General features: G+C 39.9%; 2 protein-coding genes across 6 annotated transcripts in view; one reads left to right on the top strand and one right to left on the bottom strand.

Annotated features, from left to right (window-relative positions):
* The window catches only part of PIGB (phosphatidylinositol glycan anchor biosynthesis class B), a 42,503-nt gene extending 28,660 nt beyond the window's left edge, over nucleotides 1–13,843 (bottom strand). The window contains exons 1-5 of the mRNA XM_064365701.1: nucleotides 13,646–13,843; nucleotides 12,642–12,775; nucleotides 11,517–11,636; nucleotides 6,313–6,417; nucleotides 4,592–4,722 (exon numbers count right to left, since the gene is read on the bottom strand). Of these exons, the coding sequence (XP_064221771.1) occupies nucleotides 4,592–4,722; nucleotides 6,313–6,417; nucleotides 11,517–11,636; nucleotides 12,642–12,775; nucleotides 13,646–13,781 (626 nt within the window). The 5' untranslated portion in view covers nucleotides 13,782–13,843. The remainder of the gene's footprint in view (nucleotides 1–4,591; nucleotides 4,723–6,312; nucleotides 6,418–11,516; nucleotides 11,637–12,641; nucleotides 12,776–13,645) is intronic.
* Nucleotides 1–16,271, top strand: part of PIGBOS1 (PIGB opposite strand 1) — a 35,957-nt gene extending 19,686 nt beyond the window's left edge. For 2 of the 5 annotated variants that reach the window (XM_064365702.1, XM_064365703.1), the window contains 3 exons: nucleotides 12,510–12,796; nucleotides 13,710–13,979; nucleotides 15,904–16,271. In XM_064365702.1, coding sequence (XP_064221772.1) covers nucleotides 15,981–16,145 — 165 coding nt within the window. In that variant the 5' untranslated portion in view covers nucleotides 12,510–12,796; nucleotides 13,710–13,979; nucleotides 15,904–15,980 and the 3' untranslated portion in view covers nucleotides 16,146–16,271. Of the gene's footprint in view, nucleotides 1–2,577; nucleotides 4,849–12,509; nucleotides 12,797–13,686; nucleotides 14,142–15,903 lie in introns of those variants that run through there. The other 3 variants (XR_001110199.3, XR_010338533.1, XM_064365704.1) reach the window with 3 other exon arrangements.
* Nucleotides 16,272–21,407: the final 5,136 nt, after the last annotated feature.

The following is a 21,407-nucleotide window of genomic DNA, read 5'->3' as shown; positions in this document are numbered from 1 at the left end:
AGAGACGAGGTTTCACCATGTTGGTGAGGCTGGTCTTGAACTCCTGACCTCAGGTGATCCACCTGTGTTAGCCTCCCAAAGTGCTGGGATTACAGGCATGAGCCATCACACCCTGCTACACATTTTTTTTTTTTAATTAGCTGGGCTTAGTGGTGTAAGCCTGTAGTCCCATCTACTTGAGAGGCTGGGGTGGGAGGATTGCTTGAGCCCAGGTCTGCAGTGAGCTGAGATCATATCACTGCACTCCAGCCTGGGAAACAGAGGCTCTTAAAAAAAAAAAAAAAAAAAAACTCATTATTTTAAAAATTTAGCCAAATAGCGTTTGACTCATAGACTGCTACATACAACTTCTGCTATAGTGAAATTACATAGTGGACTGCCAAGTCTGTATTTCTAGTCCTGACCTTACTCCAAATTTTCAGATGTATATTTCTTACTCCTCCATTTGTCTTTTTTTTTTTTAAGACAGGATCTCACTCTATCACCCAGGCTGGAAGCCAGTGGCGCGATCTTGGCTTACTGCAACTTCCACCTCCTAGGTCCAGGTGATTCTCCCACTTCAGCCTCCGGAGTCGGTGGGACTACTGGCGCCTGCCACCATGCCTGGCTAATTTTTGTATTTTTAGTAGAGATGGGATTTCACCATGTTGGCCATGTTGGTCTTGAACTCCTGACATCAGGTGATCCACCTGCCTTGGCCAGTTTTTATATAGCTGTGGCTCACACCTGTAATCTCAGCACTTTGGGATTTCTGCTATTTTTATATAGATCATATATTGGCACTCACAGCTATGTGACATAAACCCTACAACTTTTCCTCATACCTCTTCAGTGTACACTATATAAGTTAATAGTATTTAGTTTCCTTCTTTTATTTTAATTTTTTCCATGTAATTTTTTCTTTTAACTTTTATTTTAGGTTCAGGGGTACATGTGCAAGTTTGCTATATAGGTAAACTTCATGTCACGGAGGTTTGGTGTACAGATAATTTTGTCAACTGGGTAGTAAACATAGTACCCTATAGGTATTTTTTTTTCTGATCCTCTCCCTTCTCCCACCTTCTACCTTCAAGTAGGCCCCCAGTATCTGTTGTTTCCCTCCTAGTATCCATGTGTTCTTGTTGTTTAGTTCTCATATGTGAGAACATGTGGTATTTGATTTTTTGTTCCTGTGTTAGTTTGCATAGGATAATGGCCTCCAGGTCCACCCATGTTGCAGTTTCTTTGTTTCTTTTTTGTTTTTGAGTCAGGGTCTTGCCCAGGCTGGAGCACAGTGGTGCAATCACAGCTCACTGCAGCCTTGATATTCCAAGCTCCTCAGCCTTCTTAGTAGCTGGGACTATGCACCATGCCACTTTAACTTTTAAATGTTTTGTAGAGATGGGGTCTCACTGTGTTGCACAGGCTGGTCTTGAACTCCTTGGCTCAAGTAATCCTCCCACCTCAGCCTCCCAAAGTGTTGGGATTACAGGTGTGAACATTCAGTTTCCTAGTCTTAAAACTTTGGAGTTACCGGCCGGGCGCGGTGGCTCATGCCTGTAATCCCAGCACTTTGGGAGGCCGAGGCGGGTGGATCACGAGGTCAAGAGATCGAGACCATCTGGTCAACATGGTGAAACCCCGTCTCTACTAAAAATACAAAAAAATTAGCTGGGCATGGTGGCGCGTGCCTGTAATCCCAGCTACTCAGGAGGCTGAGGCAGGCGAATTGCCTGAACCCAGGAGGCAGAGGTTGCGGTGAGCCAAGATCGCGCCATTGCACTCTAGCCTGGGTAACAAGAGCGAAACTCTGTCTCAAAAAAAAAAAAAAAACTTTGGAGTTACCTTAAACAGCACTTTTCATCCCACTCATCCACTTTTGTTTCCTTCCTACTTCTACTGTTCTACTGTCGTCATTTTATATTAAATTTGACACTTAGCATCCCGGAACCTTTTCATCACGGTTTTTGTTTTGAGTTTTTTTGCATTGCCCAGAAATACTTTTTTTTTTTTTTGAGACAGGATCTCACTCTGTGGTCCAGCTTCGAATGCAGTGACATGATCATGGCTCACTGCAGCCTCCATCTCCCAGGCTCAAATAATCCTCCCTCCTCAGCCTCCCAAGTAGCTGGGACTAGAGATGGGGTCTCACTTTGTTGCCCAGGCTGACATCAAACCCCCTGGGCTCAAGCAATCCTCCCACCCCTGCCTCCCAAGGTGTTGGGATTACAGGTGTGCGCCACTGCACCAGGCCTAGAAATATTCCTTTTTTTTTTTTTTTTTTTTTTTGAGACAGAGTGTTGCTCTGTAGCCCAGGCTGGAGTGCAATGGCTCGGTCTTGGCTCACTGCAACCTCTGCCTCCTGGGTTCAAGCAATTCTCCTGCCTCAGCCTCCCGAGTAGCTGGGACTACAGGCATGTACCACCACGCCCAGCTAATTTTTGTATTTTTAGTAGACATGGGGTTTCACTATGTTGGCCAGGCTGGTCTCAAACTCCTGACCTCGTGATACTCCTGTCTCGGCCTCCCGAAGTGCTGGGATTGCAGGCGTGAGCCACCACGCCCGGCAGAAAAATTCCTTTATTTAACAACAACATCATTGTCATCAATATTTACTGAGCACTTATTTTGTAATAGGCCCTATGTTTTACACTTCACATAGATTCTCATTTAATTATCATGAAAACAGTTTTATTCTCATTTTATAGAAATCAATGCTTATATGTTCTCATACCATCCTTAAAGGAATCTTTCATTTATAATACTTACATTTTTTTTTCGAGATGGAGTCTTGCTTCTTTGCCCAGGTTGGAGTGCAATGGCGTTATCTTAGCTCCCTGGTTCAAGCAATTCTGCTGCCTCAGCCTCCCTAGTAGCTGGGATTACAGGCACGTGCCACCATGACTAGCTAATTTTTGTATTTTTAGTAGGGACGGGGTTTCACCATATGAGCCAGGCTGGTCTCAAACTCCTGGCCTCAAGTGATCCACTCGCCTCTGCCTCCCAAAGTGCTGGAATCACAGACGTGAGCCACTGTGTCTGGCCAATACTTGCATTTTTAAAAAGAGTATGCAAAATGTCATTTTATTGTCAGGTCTAGAATAGTACCTGTCATGCTTATACAAGGAAAAATGCTTATATAGCACTCCTTTTGTACCACATGACCCTTGCGCTTCCTGACTGAATTAGGGGAGGGCACCTGGGCCCAAGTAGCCAATCTAAGGCTGGCCAGTGTGAAATAAGATTATGTCCAGATAGAGACAGTGACATTTAATGGACCTAAGTAGATTCTCTCAAACTGAATGTGAGATACAGATAAATCTGGTAATTGCTAGCAAAATGAGAAGTGGACAGAATCTAGCTAAGCCCCTAAATAATGAAGGACTAAAGCAGGATTCACAGGCTATTTGGGATATAAAGGCACAACAAAACAGCTCATTCCCCAAAACTGCCTTGGATTCTGCATGACCTTTATTCATCTGTGTGGCTGAGATATTCTACAGTTTTCTTCCAGTCCTGGCCACAAGGCTTGAGATGCCCATTTTCCCTTTTAGCCTTATAAGAAAGTCTGCATCATATATGTAACTTGAGTGAACGCTTTTTCTTGTAGTCAAAAGAGTTTAAGGCATAAATGATCTTATTTTATTTGATCCTCCCAATGACCTTTTTGTGTAGGAAAAATGCATACTAGAATTTTAACTAGACCTCAAATTCTGGCTTTTTTTCCTTTTAGTATATCCTAAATACTGCTATTACAAAATAAGTTTTTCCAAATCAGATTTGATGATGTCATGCTGCTTAAACGTCTCAAATGGTTCCCTATTACCTACAGAATAAAATCCAAACTCAAAGTCCCCGTTCCTGCCTCATCCCTTATTTTTCTCTTCTTCCATGCATCCTACCACACTCTATAACTACTCTGGACAGTCTGCCCTGAATACACTGTAACTGTAAATGAAGCCCATTTACAGTTCTGTGCCTTCACTCATGTTCCCATTGTGTGGTATTTGTTTCCCCAGTTTAAAGGAAGTCAAATCAAGTCTAACTTTTTCCTCTTTGCCCTTCCAGATGGCTTCTTCTCCAGCATTGTACATGTGGGAAAGCTGACCCGAATGGACAACATCCGTGGCTATCTTGCTTTCTGGCTTCTGACTAGTTTGGGCTAATTGAGAGGCAGAAGAGTTGGGTCAGGATTATTTACTCCCCTGGCTGTCTCCTCATTATTGCTAAAGGATGGCTGTGCCTGTCCCCTGTTGAGGCTCTCTCTTATAATTATAGCTCTTTATAGATTCCAGTAACCATTTCTTCTTGCTCCTTGAAGCCTAGAGGTAATACAGACTTCCTACTATAACTAGGCTGGGGGTACTATGGTGTTTCCTTATTGGCTTTCCTAAATATTGTCTACACCTTTGCAAATATTCCTTTTGTTAAACTCTCCTTAATTATCTGGTTTGAGTATTATCTGTTTTCTGCTATAATATATCAACTGAAATTTTGTGGTTCCCATGACTCATGAAAATTGGGGGGTCTACCAGACATAACAATATGTTGATATTTAAGATTTTTCAAAAGTAGAGTTTTGTACATAATTATTAACAGTAATTTTTCTTACCTGTTCATAGACTTTGAGCCTTCCAAAGGATAGTAGAAAAGAGCAATTATAGTGAGAACAGCTTCCATGGTGTTTGTAAGGGTTCTCGTACTGCAATACCATGTGAACCAGGAGCACAACTGGCAAAAAAACTAAGAACAAGTATAGAGCAAACATGTATGAAGTAGGAAATGGAAAATCTTAGTACATACCATCTTCTAAATAGCAAGCAAGTCTAAATATTGTGAAAAGGACATCAAAAGGTACATGATGTTAAAGTAAGTAGGCATGCCCAAACGTTATTTTTAGAAAGTTACATCAAACACAGGTTTATGAGAATAGCAGATCTGTATTTGCTCATGTTAAGAAATTTATACTTTCAGGTGCATTTTTATGGCACTGCATTTGATTTAAAATCCCATTTTTCATTAATGAACACATAAACAGATTCTTTGATGGTAGAGTTTACAGAGGATTGAAATTCATACCTAGATTCTTCCAATCAGTATTTCCCAAACTGTCTTATAGTACTGACACAAGTTTTATGACTGTTTTTTATTGACTTTGTTTGGAATATTGTCCTTGTTTGAAATGTTTCCCTGTTTTGGAATGCGATGAAAAATTAAGATAAAACAGGAAAGAGGAAAAAAAATTCAGGAGACATTATTAAATTTTAATTTGGAATCAGTTTTTCATTACTAAATTAATGAATCGGTTTTTGGAAGAACATGCACACAGAGCACATTAAGTCTACAGAACAAATGTGCTAAAAGAAACTTGTTAGTTGAGGCAGTTAAGTATGTGGCACTAGCTTCCCGTCTCTCCAAATGCAGCCTTTAAAAAATGTTCCCAATTTTCATGAAAGTAAAGGTTTTTCCTAAACTAGAAGAACCTAGTGCCATATCTCTGGAGGAAAGAGTTCAAAGCCATCATGACTTTTGCCTACCATTTTATGTTGAGCTTTCAGCAATGTACATAGAATATAAGTAGAAAATAATGAGGCTAAGACTTTCAAGCAGGCTCATATAAGCTTACTAACTTTACAAAGAGCCAAATGAATTAACAATAGTACTACAGGATCCAATCCCTCATTAGGATATTGTGTAAATGGGAAAAATTCATTCATTCAAGATTTGAGTGGGAGATGTCAGGAATCTATTGTCTCACCTTGAAATAAGTCAAATGACAAAAGATAGTTTTCTATACCATAGTCTTTCCCTTACATGAGTCCAGTAATTGTACCAACCTAATACTGTTGTGGCAAAAACCACAATTACTTTTGCACCAACCTAATACGTCAGACATCCCATTCAGAAGTGAAAGAGTTTCAATGCAAAGGGATTTCTCAGGCTGTACCTCAGATATAGGCTTGCTAGAGGAACAGAACAAGGGTTTTAAGTAGCTAAGGTGCTTTGTGAAGTAGTTGGTAATTTAGAACTATCTCTACTCCATGCTATAGAAAGAGAGGCATTTTGAGAAGTAAAGAGGTTTCCAAAGGCTGTTTCCCAGGTTTAGATTCTCATAGGGTTTGAGGGCATCAGTGGCTGCCACTGACCAGGGCTTACTCAGAAGGAAAGATATGGCAGGTGCCACTGCATGTTACTGTTCTTAATTATGGAAGTACCTCTGTAAAGTTGCATGAATTATCTTCTAAAGTTGTTTTGGCAATTAGTGTTTCCATGTGCCTTATACCCATAGGAATGAAGTAACTGCATACAGCTTCTCAAGTGTTTAGAACTTACCACCCATCTTGCCACTTCCTGATTTTCTAGTTGCTTCATTAATGAGTAAAGTCTCACATCTGCTACAGCAGACAGAAGTGCTTGGGCAAGTCTAGGAATCCAAATCTTCATCAGTTAAAAAGAAGAACAAGATGTTAAAAACATCTTTTGGTTCACACTGAATTATGATAAAAATCAACAATCTGATCCAACTATCTACAGAGAGCATTCTTAGTACAAAAATAGACACTATATTTTCTCTTTCTGCAAAACTACATACCTTTTTCTACAAAAATTATATTAATTTCTCATTAAAATAATCAATATAGTTTTAAGTTTTACCAGTCTCGTACTCTCTGCATCTGTGTGTGTGTGTGTGTGTGTATACACATATATACACGTATATATACACGTATGTATATATACGTATATATATACACATACGTATATATACATACGTGTATATATGCATATATATACACGTATATATATATACACATACATATATATATATACACACACAGATATGTATATATGGTTATATATGGTTATACACACCATATCATATATCAAATATACACACATATATATATTATATATATATTTTTTATTTTATTATATTGATTGATTGACAGGGTGTCACTCTGTTGCCCAGGCTGCAGTCTTGAATCCAGGGGTGAAGCAATCTTCCTGCCTCAGTCTACTGAGTAGCTAGGACTTCAGGCATGTACTGCCACACTCAGCTAATCTCGCCTCAAGTGATACCCCACCTTAGCCTCCGAAAGTGTTGGGATTACAGGTGTGAGCCATTGTGCCTGGCCCTAATTTTAATGTAAATGTTAATAGTTAGCCAATCATTTCATTGTGTTAAGTTTCTATTTTAAAAGTATATTATATTCATTAGCAACAACAGGTTTTTAAAAAATCAAACATTTGCAGCACTGTGTACTAGGTATCATGCTAAGTACTTTATATGTATTAACTCATTCAGTCCTAACAGTCTTCTGAGTCAGGGACTGTTTTATAGAAGAGGAAACTGAGGTACAGAGAGGTTAAGTAATTTTCACAAGGTTGCACAGCTAGTTACTTTGAAAGGCAAGATTATAAACCCAGGTTTGCCTGACACTAAAGCCTGGCTTTTAATTACTAAGTTACACTGCTTCTCTATCCTGCAATACAGATAATAACAAATTACTTTTTTTTTTGAGACGGAGTCTTGCTCTGTCGCCCAGGCTGGAGTGCAGTGGTGTCATCTCAGCTTACTGCAACCTCCACCTCCAGGGTTCAAGCAATTCTCCTGTCTTAGCCTCTCAAGTAGCTGGGATTACAGGCACATGCCACCACACCTGGCTTATTTTTTGTATTTTCATAGAGTTGGGGTTTCACCGTGGTCTTGAACTCCTGAGCTCAGGCAATCCACCCACCTCAGCCTCCCAAAGTGCTAGGATTACAGGCGTGAGCCACTGTGCCAGCTATAACAAATTACTTTTTTAAAAAGCACAAATATTCTGCAATTATAGGAACATGGTATTCATATGACATTGAAGAATAAATTTAAGAGTAAAATTGAAATAAAGATTAAGTGTATTACAAGTAAATTGTAGTTAGAAATGCTAATGCTATGCACTAGCATCCCTCAGTTAAAAAAATGTGTCATAGTTAACACTAACAAAATAACGCTTGCTGGTAGAAAACAATTTAATCTTGGTGTGTTCAAAAGATGTGTTTCTAAAAATTTGTACGTGAATTTGTACTTTTTTTTTTTTGAGACAGAGTCTCTGTCACCCAGGCTGGAGTGCAGTGGCGTGATCTTGGCTCACGGCAATCTCTACCTCCTGAGTTCAAGCGATTCTTCTGCCTTAGCCTCCCGAGTAGCTGGGATTACAGGCACCACGTCTGGCTAATTTTTGTATTTTTAATAGGGATGGGGTTTCACTATGTTGGCCAGCTAGTCTTGAACTCCTGACCTCAGGCGATCCATCTGCCTCGGCCTCCCAAAGTGCTGGGATTCTTGTGCCAGCCGTGAATTCATATTTTTGTTGAATCAAACTTCATTAACTCCACATTATAGGAGTTGCTTTACTTTAGTTATCAATGGCTTTTAGCACTTTAGTTTTATATTCTTTTTGTCCATGATGTGTAAATCTTAAATTGGAAAGTTAAAGATACATGGTAGTAAATGCCACATAAAGTGTGCCCTGTAAAATACAGGAAAAGGCACCCATGTACATACCTTCTGTTTACTCTGCATAGGGAGCTATAAGCTTCATCCTCACTTCCCAGGCCCCCGAAAGCAGTTCATATGAAAAGTCAATTTGGCTACAAACTTAATATGAGCCAACAGTGTGAGGTAGCTATTAAAAAGCTAAAAGAATTCCTGTGCTCTGAGAAATGTAAGTTAATGGACCTACCATATTCTGAACTAGTTACTCTCCCTTCAATATTGTGCCAGTTTGGAGATCCACATTTTAAGATGGATATTAATGAATTACAAAGTGTCTAGAGGATACTATCTCTGTTTATGAGGTAAAGAGCTAGAGATGTTTACCCGAATAAAGAGAAGTCTTTCAAGGGTGGTCAAGTAGAAATCTTGAATTTAAAAGAAAGTAGACTTTAGCATAAAAATAAGTGGAGTTCTGAACTGCCAGCCATTAGCAGTCTCTCCAGATTTTTGATACCATAATTTTCCCGGTTACAGCAAAGACATACTAAAGATTAAAGCAGTGGAGTGAAGTAAAGAGAAGGAATATCCCAGGTGTAACTTGAGCACCAGGCCTGTGTCGGCAGCTCCCCATTCCACACTTCTGTTCTTCAAGCTCCTAAGTCCTCCCCTAAGCTACAGGGGCCAGATACTTTTTGTTGTCTTCTGACTATTCAGAGACCTTACTGTTGGCCAGGCTTGGTGGCTCACGCCTTTAATCCCAACACTTTGGGAGGCAGAGGCAGGCGGATCATTTGAGTCCAGCCTGGCCACGATGAAACCCAGTCTCTACTAAAAAATACAAAAATTAGCCACGTGTGGTGGCAGGCACCTGTAATCCCAGCTACTCAGGAGGCTGAGAATCATTTGAACCTGGGAGGTGGCAGTTACAGTGAGCCAAGATCATGCCACTGCACTCCAGCCTGGGCAACAGAATGAGACTGTCTCAAAAACAAAAACAAAAACAAAAACAACAAACCTTACTGTAGTTCCTCATTCAAGTTTCCCCTCCTCTCCTCTTTCCTTTCACACGTTCTAAGCCATCACAGATCAATAGACATATAATACGTGCCACACGTATAATGTGAAATTCTATAGCAGGAAATGAAAAAGTAAAAACAGAAAAAAAACCCCAAAACAGGTAAAATTGATTTCATCTTTTCTAACCCAGTGTATCTAACGCATTATCATTTGAACATTTAATCAATAAAAAAATTATAAAAATATTTTTATTCTTTTTTTTGTACTAGGCCTTTCACATTCAGTATTTATTTTAAACTTCCAGCACTTCTCAAATTGGACTAGCCACATTTGAAGTCTTCAACAGCCACATGTAGCTAGTGGCTACCATAGTGGACTGTGCAGCTCTAAGCTATCTCTCCTTTTTAAAAATTTTTTGTAGAAACAGAGTTTTGCTATGTTGCCCAGGCTGGCCTCAAACTCCTGGCCTCAAGCAATCCTCCCACCTCAGCCTCCCAAAATGTTGAGATTATAAGTGTGAGCCACCATGCCCAGGTGTGCACACACCTTATCTAGTTTGTAGAGGAGCTATCTGGGAACAGCACTAGGCCGTGAGTAAGTAGAGCTAGGATTTAGTTCTAGTTCTGCTTTTAACACGCTGTGACCTTGGTCTATTTACCTCACTTCTCTGACCTCTTCTAGCTTCAAAATTAGATACATAATTTACTTAAAATAATCAATATGAGAGTATGAATCATTGATCATATCCTAATGAATCTCTACATGGTCAAGTTCTAGATATGACAATGGGTTCCTTTTGAGGGGTTGGAGTGGGTCAGGGGAAGTTTCCTTTAAATCACACAATGACCTGGTGGGTCAGCTACAGATTGAGGGCAGTGAATAGGTCTTGGAGGAGTAGGAAATTTTTCTATCCTGAAGACCTCTTTGTTCGTAATCTGACCTACTTCTTGGGATATAAAATGTCATTGATGAGATTATGTATACTTTCTTGTGATTCCAGACTTTATGGATACCTTGCGTAATCTATAAACTAGTAGATAACTGTAAGAGGAGAAAAGTCAGGTCACAGCTCCTAAATTCTACCTGTGTCAATGGAAGAAACTCTGCTACTGCTCTGAATTCTCCTTCCCCTTCATCTTCACATTTGAAGCATCATTTTCAGTGGTTTAACCCTAATTTCTCAATAATGGGGAAGCAAATACTGTAATGGGGAGAGTGCAACCCTACCTTAAAACAAGTACCCCAGAACCTGTGTCTTTCTAAGTTACACAAAACACCTCAGGATTTGGACTCCCTTTGGAATGCTGAGCCATTAACCCCCACTGTCAGAAATCAGGGAGAGCCCAAACTCTGAGTCTCATCTGAAGATAGCTTAAATGATCTTGGGAGTGAGGCTAGAGAAACTTTTGCACCCTTAGTCCCACCCTTGTAGCATCTCCTGGCAATTGACCCTAGCAATTAATGACCTAGGAATTACTTACTGTTGATGACTAGTTACTACATAGCACAACGATTAAGCATATCATTACATTTTTGTCAAATTAAATTTTTAAAAGTTTTAATTTCAACCCTAAATCCTGAGTGGGTTTATATGTATTTAGTCCTCATAAACTCATATAACATGGTCTTCCACTTAAAAGTTAAAAAACACAAAATACAACACTGCTTTCAAGTGATACTTTTAAGAAAGAAGTATACTTCTAATGTCCAAATAATACTTAATATAGTCATTTTGAAAATCTGCACATCTCTGAGTGGGAGTTGTACATAAAAAAAAAGAAAATCTGCACATCCTAACAGAATTCCTCACAGCAGGACATTTTCATGCTCAGTCTTGTATTTTAGCACATACTAAAGAGTTACACATCACCATGTGTCTGTAGTATCATGGGTTTCCCAGATATGGCTGGACTTGACTAACAGTAGCCTTTTAAAAACAAATTCTACGGTACCATTATCATTTAGTTAATATACATTAAGCTTTGAAAAAGATGCAATAAATCTACTTTTAGTAAGTATTTTGGTTACTGTGATTTAAACTTACCAGCAACTGAACAGTATCTTTCCCTAAAAGATGAAGAATCTTGTAAATGCTTGCAAAGATTAAGGGGTACGTGTAACCCCTCAATCTCTCTGTCCATTCCCAAGTCAAATAACCATAATTAATAACATTAAGGATTAAATGTCAAATAAAATTGAAACCTATTTCCTTTTTTTTTTTTTTTTAAGATGGGGTCTCACTCTTGCCCAGTCCAGTCTCAAACTGGGGTTCAAGTGGTCCTCCTGCCTCTACAGGTACACGCCACTTCACTTGGCAAAATATATTTTCATTTCCACTTATAAAACAATATTTTATTTTTTGGCAAAGTCTTAAAACAGTATTTTTTTTTTTTTTTTTTTTGAGACGGAGTTTCGCTCTTGTTACCCAGGCTGGAGTGCAATGGTGTGATCTCGGCTCACCGCAACCTCCGCCTCCTGGGTTCAGGCAATTCTCCTGCCTCAGTCTCCTTAAAACAGTATTTTATACTGGATATTTGCATTAAAAATATAACTGGCCAACTAAACTCTTAACTTCTTCAAGGCAGTAATATGTTCTTTACTTTCTCTGTATCCTCCAAGTGCTAAGCACTATGGGAATGTATACTAACGACTGTGTCAAGTCTATTAACATAGAAGAAAGACAGGAGAAATATTAGTATAAAATAATAGCATACTTTGATGAGTTAAAATTATTTGGGGAAATATGGAAAACTGAAAACTTGTACAGTAGTCCCCCCTTATCTGTGGTTTCACTTTCCATGGTTTCAGTTACCCATAGTCAATTCAACCACTGTCTGAAAATATGAGGATATTTTGAGAGAGACAGAGACCATGTTCACATAACTTTTATTATAGTATTGTGTTATACTTGTTTTATTTTAATACTGTTGTTAATCTCTTATTGTATCTAATTTATATAAACTTTATCATAAGTATGTGTATATATTATATATATATATATATAAACAATATATATAGAGTTTGGTACTGTCTACAGTTTCAGGCATCCATTAGGGATCTTGGAAACTATCTCCTGAAGATGAGGGAGCAGCGGGGACTACTCTAAAAGAAACTGAACACAATTGCTAAGATGAATACTCATCTGGAAGAGAAACCACAAAGGATATTTGAAAACCATGTGATGTGCAACTTCAAGAGACTGCCAGTATTCATCTGGAACAAAACTTGTCTGCACTAAAAAGCAGTTTAATATTCGTAAAGCTATGGTAAACAAGAGCAGATAAATATTTTCTCCAAGAAGATCTGAAAAACAGAACAAAACAGGTAATTGTGGCACAAAAGTCAGGCAGTTTCACTTGCAGAACTTAAAATCTGCTGCTCTGGTTGCCTCTTGCTGAGGCTCTGCCAAGGCACAGTAGTGAACTCGGGCCCCTCCTCACCATTCTCAAAGCCAACTGGAGGAAGGTTATACAAGGACCACGGCCTCATCACTGGGCCACTGCCACTTTTTTAGTTTAACCAACTTTTCTTGCAACTTATTGTATAAAGATAATATTAAAATACAAAAAAAAAAAGACTGGGTTAACTAAGGCCTTAGGCTAATTAGGTCATTTTACGTGTGTACCTAATGAAAGAAACCAGCTAATAAATTATTAATCTGAGAAGCAACCCTTAGTATATGTGCAATATAAAATGGTCCTCTGTACATTTTAAAATATATTGATGCTTACTATTATATATGCCAGGCACTGTGTTAATTCCTTTGCATGCATCTCACTTAATCCTCCAAACAATATTACGAGATAGGTATTATTAGCCCCATTTTACAGACTAACAAATTGAGGTTCAGAAATTAAACGGCCATGTTGTCCAAATAAAGCTGTAAATTACTCATCAGGATTCAAACCTGATCTGTCTGCTGTCTCCAAGTCTTGCTCTAAACCACAAACGGACAGCCTGCCTGTCGGCCAAATACAAAGTATTTTTTTAAAATCTGAATTTAGCTGCTAACATTTAAAAATCAGAATTTGTATTAAAATCTGTATTTCCAGTATTTCAAAACTCGTTAAGATCTGGCGACACAGAGCCCAACTGGCAGCTGGCTGGTAGTGAAATATAAGGTGCTTCTTTTAGATGGGGCAGAAGCTCTCCAGGCAGCGCCCCCTCACTCACCCCCGGTGCGCCTGGCGCTCTTCTCCTGGGTGCTGAAGTACAAGGTAGACTTTCTCTTTCGCAGCTTCATCTTCTCGTGGGAGCGGTTCTGGAGACCACGCAAAGTGAGGCTGCTATCGCCCCTCTCCCGGTCCATTCCGCACTTACTTAGAGGCCTGCTGATTCCCGGCCACCACCTTCCTGAGGCGGAAGAAAGCTGCAGTAGCGCGCTGCTCGTCCATGCATTAAGTTTGGCCTTTGCGAGCCGCCGTCGCTCACAAGCGGGGAAGTAACCGGGAAAAGGCAACTTCCTCGCTCCAACCCCTCAAGGTGGCCTTCGCTGCTTCGCGTTGCGGTGAGCTAGTCGGAGCTTTTCTTTCGGCACTTCCAAGCCGAGGGATTGCTGCTCGCCTTTGGTCTGGCGGTCTTTGTTCTCCGGGGTCGGAAGACTGCCGGAACGAGCCCGGTCTCATCTCTGGCGGGGAGCGGGCGGTAGCGAGTTACCGACAGAGAGCAGGCAAGAACCGTCGGAGGTGCCCGAGTGGTTATTAAAAACCGTAATGATAATTAGAAACTTCAGTGTTGGTGTAACATTTCAGTTTCGGTGCTCTCACAAAAAATGCCTGTTGAACGAGGCAGGCAGGGTAGGGATGATTTAGCCTGTTGTACAGATGTAGAAACAGGCCCAGTGGTTCCGATGTTTTTTGTTTTTTTTTAAACACCTAGCAGCAAGGTTGGTGAAGTTGTGATCTAGTCAACCACAGGGCCCAGGAGGAAGCAGGTCTTTCTTTCCCAGATTAGTTTAAATTACATTCCAGGAATACCAAAGCAAGCTAATTTCTAGTACTGGTTCTGCCACTAATGATTTTTATTACCTCAGGGGCTGGTTTAGGAGGCCGTAAAGTATTGTTGTAAAGAAAACAGGTACGGCCGGCGCGGTGTAATCCCAGCACTTTGGGAGGCCGAGGCTGGCGGATCACGAGGTCAGGAGTTCGAGACCAGCCTGACCAACATGGTGAAATTCATCTCTACTAAAAATACAAAAATTAGCCGGGCATGGTGGCGCTTGCCTGTAGTCCCAGCTACTCAGGAGGCTGGGGAAGGAGAATCGCTTGAACCTGGGAGGCAGAGGTTGCAGTGAGCCGATGTTGCGCCACTAGACTCCAGTCTGGGCGACAGAGCGACATTCCGTCTCAATATATATATATATATATATATGCACTAAAAAAAATGTATATCTTTTACTGTGCTTTTCTTACAAACATCTATCGAGTTTCTCCAGAGACTAAGGTATTTGGCAAACAGTACTAATTTTCGGAAAGTACTAGGCTCCTCGCTTTTTTTCTTTTTTCTTCTGAGACGGTTAGATCTTGGCTCACTGCAACCTCCGCCTCCAGGTTCTAGTTATTCTACTAACTCAGCCTCCAGAGCAGCTGGGACTACAGGTGCGCTGGCTACCATGCCCGGCTAATTTTTGTATTTCTTTGTAAAGACGGGATTTCACCTTGTTGGTCAGACTGGTCTCAAACTCCTGACCTCATTATCAGCCCACCTTGGCCTCCCAAAGTGCTGGGATTACAGGTGTGAGCCACTGTGTCCAGCCCACTCGTAAAACCAACCGGCAGGGCACGGTGTTTTACGCCTCTAATCCCAGCACTTTGGGAGGCCAGGGCAGGCGATTACCTGAGATCAGGAGTTAGGAGACCAGCCTGGCCAACATGGTGAACCCCCGTCTCTACTAAAAATAAAAAGAATTAGCCACGTGTGTTAGTGTGCGCCTGTGATCCCAGCTATTCGGAAGGCTAAGGCAGGAGAATCGTTTGAACCCGGGAGTCGGAGGTTGCAGTGAACCTAGATCGCTCACTGCGTGGGCTCCAGCATGGGCTCCAGAGGGAGACTCCCCATTTCACAACACACACAAACACACGCACCCCAAAACAAATAAAGGGCAGTCACTTTTAATTTTTTTTGGCTCTTTCTTCTAGAACTTAGTTTTATGGTATGACATTAAAGGCATAAAGAGTATGGCTTTTCTTCCCCTCCTTTTGCCATTTTAAAAATTATACATTTAAAACCATTGAGAACATTCTGTAATAGAAGAGATTTAGCTTTGTCTTATACCCTTCTCTAATTCATTTCTGTACTCCTTACGGATATTCTTGTTTTAATCAGTAATATGTTATAAAAATATTGTTCACTGCAGTGCAAAGTAATGATATAAAATCTTTTAAAAGGACATTGCATTAAGTGATGGCTTTGCTTTCCATTTTTGTACACAGATTTGAAGAGATTTCCTGGACGTGGAGTGTGACTTTTTCCAAAACCACCTTTTTCTTGTGCTGTATTTGTTGCAACAATGTTTAAGAGATTGACTCTTCCACAACTGGTTTTTGCTACTGTCCTTGGAATTGCTGGAGGAGTATATATTTATCAACCAATATTTGAACAGTTGGCCAAAGATCAGAAGGAATTAAAAGAAAAGTTGCAATTGGTACAAGAATCAGAAGAGAAGAAAAGTTAATACTCCATGGAGTTGAACTGTAATAATTGCTTAAAGTTCCATTGTAATTATGTTAACTGAAAATAATCTAGCAAAAACATAGATGTATTTTAATATAAATAAATCATGGATGATTTTTTAACCTGACACTGTTAATTTTAATGTTTATTGTATTTTTGTCATTTTGTGTCTTTTTACCAGGAGAGATAAGCAATTTCCTTTTAAACAAAAATGAATATTTTAGGAATATTTTCTACTTGAGGTTTATTTTTCTGGGAATGCAGTGTATGCAATATCATGGGGTGCCAGTCTCAGTGTGTATAAAATAATTGGGAAGAGTGTTTACAGTAGTGTTTGTAGATAAGTGAACCAAGATAAACTGCCTCAGGCAGAAAGCCCCTCAGTTACCCTGCAATTAGATTGGTCTAATGTATTTTGGCGGTCATTCAGTCCCAGCCCTTTTTCATCTCAGAGTGGATATGTAGTTGAGAATTGGGATGGCTCAGATCAGATTGAGGTTTTAGAGAACATAGATGTTGTTTGAGAGGATGGCAGATGTGACGCAGATATTTGTTTAATCCACTAAGCAAATTTGTATTAATAATGTTGTTATGGGAGTAGTTTATTATGAAGCTATTATTCATACAGTTAACATTTTTTTGAAGTTGCTAAGAATTGGTATTACTTTTTACCCTAATCTTAAGGTTGTATTTTCTTCTTTTTTTTTTGAGTTCTGGGATACATGTGCTGAACATGCAGGTCTGTTACATAGATATACATGGGTCATGGCGGTTTGCTGCACCTATCAACCTGTCATCTAGGTTTTAAGCCCTCATGCATTAGGTATATGTCCTAATGCTCTCTCTCACCTTGTCCCCAACCCCCCGACAGGCCCTGGTGTGTGATGTTTCCCTCCCTCTGTCCATGTGTTCTCATTGTTCAACTCCCACTTATGAGTGAGAACCTGTGATGTTTCGTTTTCTGTTTCTGTGTTAGTTTGCTGAGAATGATGGCTTCCAGCTTCATCCATGTCCCTACAAAGGACATGAACTCATTTTTTATGATTGCATGGTATTCCATGGTATATATGTGCCACATTTTCTTTATCCAGTCTATCACTGATGGGCATTTGGGTTGGTTCCAAGTTTTGGCTATTATGAGTAGTGCTGCAATAAACATATGTGTGGATGTGTCTTTATAGTAGAATGATTTATAATCCTTTGGGTATATACCCAGTAATAAGATTGCTGGGTCAAATGGTATTTCTGGTTCTAAATCCTTGAGGAATTGCCAGACTAATTTACACTCCCACCAACAGTGTAAAAGTTTTCCTATTTCTCTACAGCTTCGCCAGCATCTATTGTTTCTGACTGTTTAGTGATTGCCATTCTAACTGGTGTGAGATGGTATCTCATTATGGTTTTGATTTACATTTCTCTAATGACCAGTGATGATGAGCTTTTTTTCATATGTTTCTTGCCCACATAAATGTCTTCTTTTGACAAGTGTTTTGAGAATTGTCTGCTCATATCCTTTGCCCACTTTTTGATGGGGTTGTTTTTTTCTTATACATTTGTTTAAATTCCTTTTAGATTCTGGATATTAGACCTCTGTCAGATGGATAGATTGCAAACATTTTCTCCCATTCTGTAGGTTGTCTGTTGACTCTGATGAGATTCTTTTGCTGTGCAGAAGCTCTTTAGTTTAATTAGATCCCATTTGTCGATTTTGGCTTTTGTTGCAGTTGCTTTTTCGTGGTCTAGTCATGAAGTCTTTGCTCATGGCTATGTACTAAATGGGATTGCCTAGGTTTTTTTTCTAGGGTTTTTATGGTTTTCGGGTTTACATTTAAGTCTTTAATCCATCTTGAGTTAATTTTTGTATAAGGTATAAGGAAGGGGTCCAGTTTCAGTTTTCTGCATGTGGCTAGCCAGTTTTCCCAGCACCACATATTAAACAGGGAATCTTTTCCCCATTGCTTGTCTTTATTAGGTTTGTTGAAGATGAGACGGCTGCAGATGTGTGGTGGTATTTCTGAGGTCTCTGTTCTGTTCCATTGGTCTATATATATGTTTTGGTACCAGTACCATGCTGTTTTGGTTACCATGGCCTTCTAGTGTAGTTTGAAGTCAGATATTATGATGCCTCCAGCTTTGTTCTTTTCACTTAGGATTGTCTTGGCTATCTGGGCTCTTTTTTGGTTCCATATGAAATTTAAAGTAGTTTTTTTCTAATTCTGTGAAGAAAGTCAGTGGTATAGCTTGATGGTAATAGCATTGAATCTATAAATTACCTTGGGCAGTATGGCCATTTTCATGATTGATTCTTCCTATCCATGAGTATGGAATGTTTTCCCATTTGTTTATGTCCTCTCTTATTTCCTTGAGCAGTGGTTTGTTATTCTCCTTGAAGAGGTCCTTCACGTCCCTTGTAAGTTGTATTCGTAAGTGTTTTATTCTCTTTGTAGCAATTGTGAATGGGAGTTCACTCATGATTTGGGTCTCTCTTTGTCTATTATTGGTGTATAGGAATCCTTTTGATTTTTGCACATTGATTTTGTATCCTGGGACTTTGCTGAAGTGTCTTATTAGCATCAGGAGTTTTTGGGGTGAGACGATGGAGTTTTCTAAATATAGAATCATGTTATCTGTAAACAGACAATCTGACTTCCTCTCTTTCTATTTGAATACTCTTTATTTCTTTCTCTTGCCTGACTGCCCTGGCCAGAACTTCCAATACTATGTTGAATATAAGTGGTGAAAGAGGGCAACCTGTGCCAATTTTTAAAAGGAATGCTTCCATTAAGCTTATATTTTCAATGAGATTTATAAATGTAATCACATATGTAGAAAGTTCTCTTATCTAAATCAGCACGTTTTTATTATTGATGTTCTTTTTCTTAAAATTTATTGTAACTTAATATCAGCTATGTTAAGTGGAGACCAGCATAGGTTTTCTTTTTGTTTGTTTGTTTCGAGACGGAGTCTCACTGTGACACCGAGGCTGGAGCGCAGTGGCTCACTGCAACCCTGGCTCACCCAGGTTCAAGCAATCCTCGTGCCTCAGCCTCCCAAGCAGCTGAGATTACAGGTGCCTGCCACCACATCTGGCTAATTTTTGTATTTTTAGTAGAGACGGGGGTTCACCATATTGGCCAGGCTGGTCTTGAACTCCTGACCTGAAGTGATCCGCCTGCCTTGGCCTCCAAAGTGCTGGGATTACAAGTGTGAGCCACTTTGCCCAGCTTAGCACAGATAATTTTTAATAAAAGAAAATGAAGAAATCACAAAAGTAGTACTTGTTCCTTAAAACATAATACAAAATGAACAAAGTGAAAAGTGAAAATTATTGATGTATACATCAATTTATTCATTACCTTTAACAATTTAGTGTGAGCTTATGAGGTTTTGTTTTTTGTTTTAAGGAGACATGGTCTCGCTCTGTCACCCAGGCTTGAGTGTAGTGTCATGGTCATTGCTTGCTATAACCTTGAACTCCTGAGCTCAAGTGATTCCTCCTACCTCATTTTCTACGGTAGCTAGGACTACAGTTGTGCACAACCACGTCTGGCTTCTTTAAAACAAATTTTTGTAGAAATGGGGTCTCACTCTTGCATATTCTGGTCTCAAACCCCTGGACTCAAGTGATCTTCCTGTCTTGGCCTCCCAAAGCACTAGGATTCTAGGTGTCAGCCACTGCGCTTGGTAAGACTTCTTCCTACGCACTTAAAAATAGTTCTAAAAGTTTTAATTTAATTACCAAGTGTCTGCTGGGTAACAGGTTTGGGTTTGCTTGGCTCTAGACTGGAATTCTGTTCTTTGTGTCTTCTCATTCTGGGATGGAGGCTCAAGGAGCAGCCTCTGTCAGGGGTATGACAATGTAGGAGAGAGAGAGATTGTCAGCAGTTGTAAGCTTCTGCTCAGTTGTGGCAAATTATCGCATCTTCTTCTATTTTGACTTAGAACATGTCACATACCCAAGCCTAAAGTTATCAAGGCAAGGGACATGAACTCTTCCCATAGAATGCACCGTCACGTCATATAACAGGAATATATAATGTTACCACATTCAAGGAATAATCCTAACACATCAAGTTAAACTGCTTTCGATCCTCCTTTTGAAAAGGATGCCAGTTTGTCATATACCAAGTGCCAGAGGCTGAGTTTTTTTTTTTTTTTCCAGTAAAGATACCGCATTTGTTGAAATCAAAACCACAAGGAGTTACCATTTCATGTTCACTAGGATGACTGCAGTCAAAAAGATGGAAAATGACAAGTGCTGGTGAGGATGTGGAACAACTGGAACCTTCATCCACTACTGGTGGGAAAGTAGAATGGTATAGTCCCTTTGGGAAAGTTTGGCAGTTCTTCAAATGGTTAAACATAGGGTTACCATATGGCCTAACAATTCCCCTTATAGGCATATGCCCAAGATAATTGAAAATATGTATTCACACTAAAGCTGGTAAATGAATGTTTGTAGCATTATTCATAATAGCCAAAAAGTGGAAACAACCCAAATGTCCATTAACTGATGAATGGGTAAATAAGTTGTATGTCTGTATAATGGAATATTATTCAGCCAAAAAGATAAATGAAGTATATCCTACAATGTGGACAAAATTAGAATATATTATGAAATAAGCCATGCATGAGACACCACCCGTTGGTGTTTCCATTTGTATGACAGGTTCAGAACGGCTAAATGTCTAGAGACAGAATGTAGATTAGTGGCTGCCAGGGGTTGATGAAGGCAGGATGGAGAATGACTACTAGTGGAGTTGATTTTTAAAACGATGAGCCAGGCATGGTGGCTCACACCTATGATCTCAGCCCTTTGGGAGGCCGAGGTGGGTAGATCACTTGAGGTCCGGAGTTCGAGACTAGCCTGGCCAATGTGGTGAAACCCTATCTCTACTAAAAATACAAAAATTAGCCAGGCATGGTGGTACACGCCTGTAGTCCCATCTACTCAGGAAGCTGAGGAAGGAGAATTGCTTGAACCCAGGGGCTGGAGGTGGCAATGAGCCAAGACTGTGTCATTGCACTCCAGCCTGGGAAACAGAGCGAGACTCCACCTCAAAAAAAAAAAAAAAGATTTATAGGGTGATGAAAATGTTCTAGAACTAGTTGGTGATCAATGCATAACTTTGTGAATATGTTAAAAACCACTGAATTGGGGCCGGGCGCGGTGGCTCACGCCTGTAATCCCAGCACTGGGAGGCCGAGGCGGGTGGATCCCGAGGTCAAGAGATCGAGACCATCCTGGTTAACATGGTGAAAC

Source organism: Aotus nancymaae, unplaced genomic scaffold (assembly GCF_030222135.1).
Source record: "Aotus nancymaae isolate 86718 unplaced genomic scaffold, 86718_ANA_hifiasm-v0.15.2.pri h1tg000062l, whole genome shotgun sequence".
Lineage (NCBI taxonomy): Eukaryota > Metazoa > Chordata > Mammalia > Primates > Aotidae > Aotus > Aotus nancymaae.
The sequence above is the reverse complement of the archived record's forward strand: the minus strand, read 5'-3'. Positions and strand labels throughout refer to the sequence as shown.